Below are 10906 nucleotides of genomic sequence, written 5' to 3'. Positions count from 1 at the left end.
GCTTAGCATAAGAGTGTGGATGGTCGAGTGGTCTGGACGGAAGGCATTTTACTCCAGAACTCCAGGGGTCAGTGGTTCGAGCCCTGTTCGGGGTTACTTTTTTCCTTTTTCTAAATTCTATTCTTGTTGTTGTTTTTTTAATGGACATTTATAGTTCAAATGTTTAAATTTATAAATATAAAGCATTTAAAGCATTTAATGACAAGCTTCAATACATGCCAAAATGTTACCTGGGTCTCGATTTATTCTCCCAACACAGATCTTAAAAAGTCACGTGGTATAGGCACCGTGCTGATATAATTACGAAAAGTCATAATATATAGTTATTTATTGAAATACAGGCCAATGAAATTATTGGGTTTTGCATAAGCCAGCCAAGCCCGTAGCCAGGATTTTGCAAAAGGGGGTTGCGACTTTTTGCCATCGACGATTGTTATTGAGCAACGAAGTGGCGAAGGGGATATGTGCGGTAGGGGATGTCCCCGTCCTGCAATCGGGTGCTTTGGAGGTCCTCCCCCTAGGAAAGTTTAAAAATGAAACGTAGTCTTCTGCATTCTGGTCACTTTTTAACTGTACTTAACTGAAGTTATAGGCCATTTTTATATGAAAATCACTTTCATTGACCATACTCAGTGACTGATCGACATGAATATGATATAACATACATGTATTCCCCACCACGTTTTTCAATAACCACCTTTCACGGATATACATCATTTATACGGTGTTTAACCCGACACTAGTATGCACGCACACACTTTGTTTACATATGAAACAACAAATTTATAGAATTTAAAATCAACGATAAGAACGGTATAAAATATCATTATTTATTGGAATCTTGATAAAATTGGTGTGTTTTATCATTCCAATATTCTACCATTCATAAATCGAGCAAATTAAATGGAAATATTTGACTTTTTTCAAAACAATTGTTTGTCTTCTACTATAGATACTAAGATAGTACCAGAGGCCTAGCATTGCTCTAAACGTGCTAATAGTGTATTGTACAACAAACACTGATTAACAAACCTGGGTCTTCTCTAATATGCATCAATACTTTTCAACGAATTTCAGAAACATATACCACTTAAGGCTTCATTAAGACCATATAACCACAAACTACTGGCCCTATGGTCTCAAAGTCCTTAACAATGTATACCAGGACGTTAAAGATAAACGATGTACTTATTTGCCCATTATAAACTCAAGATCCGTAACAGTTGATAAACATTAAACGTTAACGTCCACCTGATCATATATTATAACGTTTTAATTTCATTATAACAACTGTTTAAAAAAAGGACATTCCTAGTGTCACGTTTTACATAATTAAAACATTGTGGAAAGTCATGTATGGGGAGTAGAACAGATGCCATTAAGTGTTGATTAACTACAAAAAGAGCTACATTGCTTTGTAGAAATGATTTGTTTTCTTGTCATTTAACAAAAAAATCATCCTGTCTTGAGCATAGCTGATATTTTTGTTGCTGGAAAACGCTTAAGGAGATCCGAAAATGGTTGTACGGGGATATAACAAAAAGACAACGTAGTCTGTCGAAAATGCTGTGCACAATGTGTAATTGTTATAAATCGTGATATCATTGCAAAGTTATTAACCAGTGACTCATTAGTCTTCGGCAATAGTCGAAGGGTGTCCTTTGATTTCAGTCATTTTCGGAAGCTGACATAACATTCTGTTAATTATCATCTAAAATTTATTCTCTTTTTTATAAGATCATTTATTAAAATCAATCAAATTGGTTTCTAAGCCATTTTGATAATTGTCGAAAAAAGGTTATTGGACTGGGATTACAACCTCATTATGTAGGATTCATCATTTTGTTATGATATCTATTAAAATTATAGCTTTAACAGACATAAATTACGATGACAAAAGTTACCAAACAATCATTTAGTATCAAATATATATAAATAAGTATCAATTTTATACGAATTAGAGTGCCAGACTAATAATTTTGCATTATACAGAAAACCAATATCCATTTATTACAAAGATTCCAATTCCATTTTGCGGGGACCGGCGTCTTGGATCTTCTCAAATTTTGCTGTCAAATTTTATGTTGATTTCAAAAATTCTTCGGTTAAATATTGTAGATAAAAATCACGCGCTATCTTGGATATGACTAAATCGAGAAATTAATTATATGGCGACCTGTCGGTTGCATATTGAATACAACATTATTTTAACGCTTATATACGAAGACTCGCTGTGTTCCTGGAAAAAATAAATAACCGTTTTAGCGTCAAATAAAGTTAGGTGCAACTTATAGTACAATTTTTTTACTCGTCAAAAAAAAATGGGTGCGAACGCACCCAACGCACCATCCCTGGCTACGGGTATGTTAAATGTAAATGTGTCAGATCAGATAAAGAATACGGATAACTGATAACACGAATTTGCTTTTTATAGTTATGGCAGAAATAAAGTAGTTTGTGAAACCCGCTTGTAGAATTTATTTGGTTTTTGTGCTCAAGTCAATTAGACATAATGGATGAACAAGTATTTACTTCTCTCTGACAGATGACACAATGCATGAACATGAAAAAAAAATAATATCAATCTTCAAAAATAAAAACGTTTTAATTGACTTTGAATGTAAGGTCCATATAAATAAACAGTAAATTTATCAAGTGTATGATCCTAAACCGCGAATGAAATACAAAATGGCTGAATGCACATTATGTATCATCGATAGCTATGAACTGTATTGAATGACCTGAATGGATTTGGGTTTTGAATGCTTCTTAATAATTTCATTTATCTTGAATATAAATGATGTAACATACGCATTATTGTCTGGGGTGGGTGGGGCATGCGTATACGGGAGCTTACCGGGTTGAAGTGAGGTAAGTTGGAACTTGCATCCAACATGGCGTCGTGCTTGTGTTTTTTCGTGAAGGAGTAGCGGATATTTTAATCCAGTATGCCTCTTTGTATTTGTATGTATATTAACTGATTACGTCTTTACGGCTCTACTGCGTTGGCGCTTCCCTCGGTGTTTTGTTTAAAGATCGTTGTCGTTGACATGAAAACGACGACATCTTTGAAGTAGATTCCACCAAACTTCACTTAAACCTAGTAAGCACCTAGTAGGCTCCAGGCTACGCATGCCCCCCCCCCCCCCCCGATTGTATTCAAAGAACCGGCTGTCAGATGTTAACTCAGACTAAGTTGTTTCTGAAAAAAACAAACAAGTTTCAATTGCAATAAACAGTTACTTATTGAAAATCGTTTTGTTGATTTATTCATATGTAAAATGTCGTATTGATTTGAAAGTAGCACGCTGGCATCATAAATTGACCGCAAACAATATTGTAGAATAATCATAAATCAAATTCACAGTGGCAAATGACTAAGAATTGTTGTACTTCTCCATCAATCAAGTGTCTTATTATGAAACGTCACTTTCAACACCGATGTCACAAACAAACAAGGTGCGTTAACATAGAAAACATTCGGCATACATTTCCGCATCACTGGCCGAGTCATGGTTGGGTCACGGATGAGACGCGCGCGTGTACAAGATCGATTCAAGGAAATAAACGAGGAGACAGAGGGGCGGATTGAGATGAGATTATAAAAAGACCGGAGATCCGTTGCTTACAGTAGTATAATTGAGGTAACTTGCTTGTATGCTCGAGTCATAACTTATATTTGGGAGATATTTAACTTTATACAGTTTGACTTATTTCTTTTATTTGATGTAAGGTGTTTTATGGATTTTATTTTTTTAAATTCATTTTTAGTTAACTATATACTAGTACATAATGCCTGTTAACGAATACAAGTTTTTTGAACATTACGTTGTAATTATGTTGAGGACATGAAGCAAGACAAAATAATAAATCGTGCTCACTGTAAACTATAGATAAACTCACATTCAGAAGTAACACCGTGTACACATCTTGTAAACATGATTATTTTTGTTCCATTCACGTTTTCAGTGACTTATTAATGAATGATTTTACAACAGCGTATACATCGGACATATTTAGGTTCGTCTACTTCTAAAATGATAATACTACTATGTTCTTCTAATACTAATATTTATAATACAGATGGATTCTAAATGCACGTAATTTACTAAACATGATTATCATTACAAGTATTTAAATGTTATTTATAAAATAAAAATAAAACTCATTATTTAATATTGTTACCTTACACATAACTAGGGAAAAATGTATATTTTCTACATGCCATTTTTTTCAGAATTTCAAGAAGAAAAAGGCGCCATGTACACAGCGGACCTGTTTTTCGGCAGCTATATTGTAGCGGCTGTCCTCAAGTGTTGCACATGTGCACTCATCAACATCCGACCATACCAGGCGGCTATTCTGCAGGCGCACAATTTATATAGAAGCCGAGAACCCGCCGCGAACATGCGTGCTTTGGTAACATACATTTGATATTCGATTGCTACGGTATAATGCGAATATATTATTTTGCTGTTCATGTAAATACGGGTGCATTGTTATGTTTGTGTTGTTTTTTCTGCTTGAATACTGCGGTGGTAATTGTGTTTTGGCGACGCGTAGATTTGTATTCACGACGGTGTTATATAGATGTACGTTTGCATTATGGTTATATATTTGATTTTTTTTATGAAAACTCGCGTTCGCGTCATTTCTTAATATAATATTCTAAACAGGTTTGGGACAACTTCCTCGCCTACCGAGCAGCGCAGTGGACCGAGACGTGTTATTTTGAACATCAGCGGCGCGGCTTCGGGGAGAACCTATCCTACTTCACGAGTACCGGGCCGCCACTTTCGTCGCGTACGGCTGTGCAGCGTTCCATCGGCCTCTGGGCAGCGGAAAGACCTTTATGGGGTCGGGGTCCACAGTGCGGAGCCGCCTGCCACTATACACAGGTAAGAATTCCGGTGGTTAATGGGATGACTATTTAAAAGATATGTCTGCCTTTTAAAATATGAAACTGCTGTAGGCAACCTCTGACGCTAACGAATCTTACGTGAATAACTTCAGTATAAAAAGAAAAAAGGTACTCGTAATATGATGAAATTGAGTCCTATATCGGGGACAAAGCATGTGGTCTGGTGATCCATTCTGTCGCCCTTACATTCTGTAAATTGAAGATTGTTTATACAACTGCAAGAATTTGACTTACCGTATCCTTTTTTAGATGGGAAGCCATCACTTTTATGTTATATGCGATGTTGAACGTCAAAATGCTCTTCTTAATGAACGCTAATGATTTAAGGCTATATGTTTGCTTTGAATGTGACATACAAACCCAATTGCTATTATGTACTACCTTGTTCAGACCGACATATAACTTGTTCACCTTATTTGACGTCAATCACTTACCGGAACAAGATTTAAAAAAACGGTCATTACTTTTTGACGATGCTGCGAAGCAGCTCGTCTAAGTTATCATACCAAGAAAAATTCTTCACAATGGCGACCTATTTAAAAGACCGAGCCAGTCCGATTGAGATAGCTCGATTTTTCTAATCGGCATACCTCGCTGATTATCATTCATAAAGGTATAGGAAGCTCAGCTATAAATAGGACAGCATATTCTGGGAAAAAGATTTAATAATAGTTTGAAAACGTTAATTTTAAATCAGTTATATTCAATCCATTATATGTTTATAGATCAATGAAACAGCTATGCATTTTCTGTATTGTATTTGACATTTGTCGTGATTCAGTTAATACATTGCGAATTAAAACGTGTATAATTAACTTTCAACGCGATCATGAGTGTAAAGAAAACGAATTATTTCGAATCTGCCATTTGTAAACCTTGTAGCGACTATGGTATATAAACAGCATAATAGCCGTGTAACATTTGTGAAACTCGCTCTTATGCGTGCTTTCTCATTTCGCATATTTATTAAACTTTTCAAACAGAAATTACAGCGCCACATCAGTGCACATACCGGTACTATGTTTGATAATTCATTCGTTTGTTGGAAATTGTTTGCTGTTTTAAACACATATTAGGTCATATCGCGGAGATTTAGTTAACCTTACCATGTGTTCATGGGCGAACTCACGTATTCAAGTGCTCTTACGACTATGTGCCCATACCTTCTTTCGGGAATCATCATGAAATTATTGCCGTACTTAACGAACAAACATGCCTAAGCTTATTGAATTAGAGAAAAAAAAACAATAATCAAAAGAGAAAAATTATATGTTCATGCACATGGGCATGTGAAATCACGTCCGTACATGCTGAAACGTAATGTTATAACCCACACACGTTTTACTGTAACATAACGTTTTTTTAAGATAAGTGGTACAGAAAATACACGTCGAATATCTTTTTAAAGATATTTCTTGTTATATTTGATCGAGAATGTAACCCGCCTCCCAGTTTCGCTGAATGGATCAAGTTCCCCACGGGAACTACTTCCCCGTACCCACAATTTTTTTTCCTACCCTACATTTTTTGTTCCCAACTTTTTTTCGTACCCAAATTTTTGCACGTACACAAATTTTGTTCGTACCCAATTTTTTTTCCTACCAAAATTGTGCTTTGTAACCAAATCTTTTTTCGTACCCATTTTTTTGGGCATAATTTTGGTATCCAAAATTTTCGTACAAATCAATACGAATTGATCAAAATGTCAATCCTCTTCAAAAGCATCGTCACACCAGTACTGTCAGTACTTTGATTTCTCGTGTTATCTTCTGTGATAATGATAGTTTCGCGTGAAACTTTTTCGGCGTAAGCTGTATTAAGCCAGCTTTTCACCCTGACTTGACCTTTGTAAGTGTCCAATAATACTCAAATAAAATTTCCCGCGGCTAGGTACGAATGAATACACTTCATTTATTCCATTGGCTGATTTGAGTATAACACCAGAACATTGGAAACATATCCGCGTCTTTGTAACACTGTTTTACTGCATGAAACAATTTTATCTCTAAAGAAAAGGCTCAATAGATAGAACAGTTTTACAATCAATTTTCGACATAAATACAGTTTGTGCGTTCACCTTTTATTTTCAGAGAATTTCCAGCGCAAAAGCGTTTATACTAAAGACTATGTTGTCATATTTAGTACTTACTTGCATTGCATTTCAACCCGCGAGGTTTCGGGTCAATTCGCGACCATTTGTGAAAGTCAGAGTTTATATACAGTTTATCACCGGAGTTCGCAGAAGGGGTTGCGATCATTGTGTTACACCGGTCTTACTGACAATAACGTAGTGACTGTAATGCATTGCATTCCAATCCGCAAGGTATCAAGGTCAGTTTGCGGTCAGTTGCAGAAATCTTTATATAAACGCCGTCTCGTAAACTTTGTGCACTTGAAGTCTGTTTTGATCAGAAAGATACTAAATAAAGATATTCGGCGATATTATTGTGGTATGTCAATCATCGATTTTTAATATGGTTTCAACATTTGCATGATAAGGACCAATTTTGATAAAATTAGTTAGAAATATTTATCCATTTAGACCAGTTTATTAAGCATGAGCACAATAATTCACTATACTATAATTATGCAATTAAATAAGATTCGAGTATTGCCGGCTGACCTATATGCACTCGTTTATTTTCATGTTTCTTGTGTTTTTCTATTCTGTAAATAAAGATATCTGAGTAATAATATCACATAAAGCAAAATAAGCCACGAAATCTGGCGCAACACCCCGTAATTGATTTGCTTATGATCTAGCTAAGAACTGCGCAGAAAAAAGGCATCCGCTACTTTTTATCTCATAGAGATAACTTTTGATCGTTCATAAACATCGACCACAATCAACGCCGTATATCTTTTTTAAAGATATTTCTGGTTTCTTCTTCCGCATCCCCCCCCCCACCGAAACCTATCTCTCCTTCATCATGTTTTTATTTTGTACTCACTAGTTTTTGGACGGTTGAATTATTCATACATTTATTTTTAACTAAACCATTAATCTTTATTGTAAACTGTTTGATTCTTATAACGTAACTACAAACATCATAACGTTTTAAATGAACTTGTTCACAGATCGCCAATTGAAAAATGTTCCTTTTTTACAAAGATTAATAAAATAAAAGACCTCTCTCTCTATGCATGTACATCAGGGAGTGAAAAACCACAAAAGACGTACTCATACTGAAAACACATTAACGTCTATGAGCAGTCATCAATAGAAATTAAAAAAAGAATAAAGCATTACAAACCCGAAATCATTGAATGTTGTGGAGTATTTCTGTTGTTTTCGTTATATTTTGTGACAAAACGTGGACTGCTTATATAAAGCATAACATGAAAAAGACATGAAACAGTCCAGATGGTCGAGTACTTATGACAATAGCTTTTTAATTTAAGGCGAGTGTTTCGATACCAGGTAGGGTATGTTTCTTTCCTTTCTTAAATAGTATTCCTTGTTTTTTTACTGGTTCTCTTTCGTTCCAATGCTAATATTTATCAACTTAGAGCACATGGACGACCAAAATATCATATTCTAACATGTCCCTTTAACGCTTTGCTTACCTTTCCAAATAATAGTTCGCGCACGTGCGTATTCATGTATATATGTTCTCTATAATACCTCTTAAAATGGACTTCGAGTTTATCCCCTCATCATTTAAACGTCAATCCATTACAAATAGATGTACATAAATGTAGGGCCTTGTGCGCCTGAGGATGCATTATGCAATAACTAATAATGCTTAGTGTTTCTGAAATCGTTAATACGCGTGACTTTTTTCAGCTGATATGGGCCACAACGACGCGTGTAGGATGCGCACTGAGTTATTGTCCCTCCCTGCGAGTAGGCATGAGTCAGATACAAAGGAACTCCCAGTATTTCGCCTGCTTTTACTCGCCGCCGTAAGTGTGAACGTAATAATGTGTCAGTTTTTGAGTTTTTACCTGAATATAAAACAGTCCGTTTATCTGATTAATATGAATTAAATACGGTTTAAATTACGCTAATATATATTGAAAAATTGATAATCGAAACTATGTTCGATACTTAAATGAACTGACATGTGTTCAATTTACAACACAAAGTACATTGTACACTTTAACATTGTATTTGTAATAATTTTATTTACATTTTCTTCATTCAGTCGCGGGTTCAATTGTCAACATGTATAAATATAAAAAGCACAGCGAGTCGGGATTCTTTTCTGGAATCGTTCTCAAACTTGACAAAGTTAACGACTCGATTTAGAAAAAAATTACCTCAATTAAGACAACATTAAATAATAAAAAAATCTCCGTCTCGTATCGAAGCCATTCCAAGAAGATTAACTTAAACAATTTGATGTATTTATACCAGTCTAAGGTATCGAACCTAAGACCACAGGCCCATGAAGCCGATGTGTTATCATTAAACCGTGGATCCGCTAGGTGACTAATATCCGCGAGCATAATTACCGGTACTCGTTTTACCTCATCGGCTTGTCTCTTCAGCGGAAATTTCATCGGCCAACTACCGTTCATCCCGGGCCCGAGGTGTTCCCGCTGTGGGCGTGGCCAGGCCTGCGTCCGGGGACTGTGTTCTCGTAAGTATCGCGAGATTGTATTGATATCAATTCTGTTACATTTGTGTTAAGATGAATAAGTATATAGGAGGTAATTTTCACCATTGCGAAATGAATAGCATCTGTGCCGTCATATGTAAAAAAATTTGACACATTCTATTGATCGTGGCTGTACTTGCAATTATACTTTAATCAGTATTTAACACTGGTTTGATGCGAACGTGTACTATCGTTGTTTTATTTTTAAGACAAAGTATTTTACACAAATAATTTTTTATAGTATGCACTACAACAGCATTCCAGATAAGTTAACTTTTAGCGCAATCACTTTCGAAAATGTAACATTAAAATCAAATGGTGCTTTACCATTCGACCATTCATGTTGTTATGTTTCCTTAGCAATACATACTCGAATAAAACATTTATGTTTTCGGAAAATTATATTTTCACTCTGTGAAATTTCATTTGCGATTGCTTTATGTCCTCATTTACTATTCAGCTATGCCTTTTGGACGCCGGCGAAGACGCTCAGCCAAGTTATCGACCAAGTCGGAGTTCCTCGGAATAGTTCATGAAAGATCGGACGGGGTTTAAAACATGAAATTACATAAACGAACAGTCTATTCACGAACATCACAATGCAACCCACATGTGTCGTTGGTTTTGTTTGAGAATATTTGTAGTGTTCGTGCCTGGCGAGACATGCACGGCTATTTACAATATGCCTAATGGCAAATTCTGCATGTTACCCATATACTACATAAGTAAACGTTATTCAGTAAAACATTTTCAATTTCTGATAAAGGCGTAACAATTCACAAGTGGTGCAGGTTTATATTTACAAGTATAATCAGTAAAAAGTACCAATACGCGTTAAAACAAGTATTACATAAGTTTAATTTAACCCTATTTATATTAGCACAATTGCATCGAAATCCTTTAGATTGCAGAAACAATCCCCGAGTCCGTTTCCAGAGGAGAACCAGTACTGGGTGTTTTTGAAGGATCTGAAGAACGCTCACAGAGTTGGACTCGAACCCCTGACCTCGGTCGCATTGCAGACACTATCCATAACACAATTGCGGTCGAAAGGTTTATTTAAGGGAGATTTACTTTAATAAGTCCGATAATATATTTCAACCAATAACAACAGAATACATTATAAAAGAGGCACCAATTAATGTAACAGGAAAATCAGAAGCGTCGCAAACTAATTATGCAATCTGAAGTTAAAGTGTCATACTTTTCATTATAAATATATTTTTAAAATAAAAAAAAACACTTGATATGCACCCTTAAACAATCGGCATATGCTTGATTTTCTCTTTTTTGCACTTTTTACATTACAATTATTCCTTTAATATTGTCTTGTTCGACTGCTGATATACACCACATGAACACATGAAGCTCTCAATCAAAA

At 35.4% G+C, this 10906-nt stretch overlaps 1 protein-coding gene across 3 annotated transcripts; it reads left to right on the top strand.

Moving 5' to 3' along the window:
• The first annotated feature begins 3348 nt into the window (after window positions 1-3348).
• LOC127862365 (peptidase inhibitor 15-A-like) lies at window positions 3349-10799 on the top strand. Of its 3 annotated transcripts, none has more exons than XM_052401453.1 (6): window positions 3349-3644; window positions 4238-4419; window positions 4677-4898; window positions 8709-8827; window positions 9416-9507; window positions 9986-10799. In XM_052401453.1, the coding sequence occupies exons 2-6, from the start codon at window positions 4261-4263 to the stop codon at window positions 10078-10080; spliced, it is 687 nt and encodes a 228-aa protein (XP_052257413.1). In that variant the 5' UTR covers window positions 3349-3644; window positions 4238-4260; the 3' UTR covers window positions 10081-10799. The 3 variants fall into 3 exon arrangements, with proteins under 3 accessions (XP_052257413.1, XP_052257414.1, XP_052257412.1); XM_052401454.1 differs by having other exon boundaries at window positions 3644-3728; XM_052401452.1 differs by lacking the exon at window positions 3349-3644 and adding an exon at window positions 3973-4020.
• The last annotated feature ends 107 nt before the right edge of the window (window positions 10800-10906 follow it).

The sequence above is a fragment of the Dreissena polymorpha genome, chromosome 16 (genome assembly GCF_020536995.1).
Source record: "Dreissena polymorpha isolate Duluth1 chromosome 16, UMN_Dpol_1.0, whole genome shotgun sequence".
In the NCBI taxonomy this organism is placed as follows: Eukaryota; Metazoa; Mollusca; class Bivalvia; order Myida; family Dreissenidae; genus Dreissena; species Dreissena polymorpha.
This window is presented reverse-complemented; position numbering and strand designations above follow the sequence as displayed.

What these genes read in the sequence shown, in the direction of transcription:
- LOC127862365 (XM_052401452.1), top strand. Translation starts at nt 3,984, where the DNA reads ATGATTTTACAACAGCGTATACATCGGACATATTTAG. An exon ending in TATACATCGGACATATTTAG is followed by an intron (nt 4,021 to 4,237) that starts GTTCGTCTACTT and finishes CATTTTTTTCAG; the next exon opens with AATTTCAAGAAGAAAAAGGC. An exon ending in CCGCCTGCCACTATACACAG is followed by an intron (nt 4,899 to 8,708) that starts GTAAGAATTCCG and finishes GACTTTTTTCAG; the next exon opens with CTGATATGGGCCACAACGAC.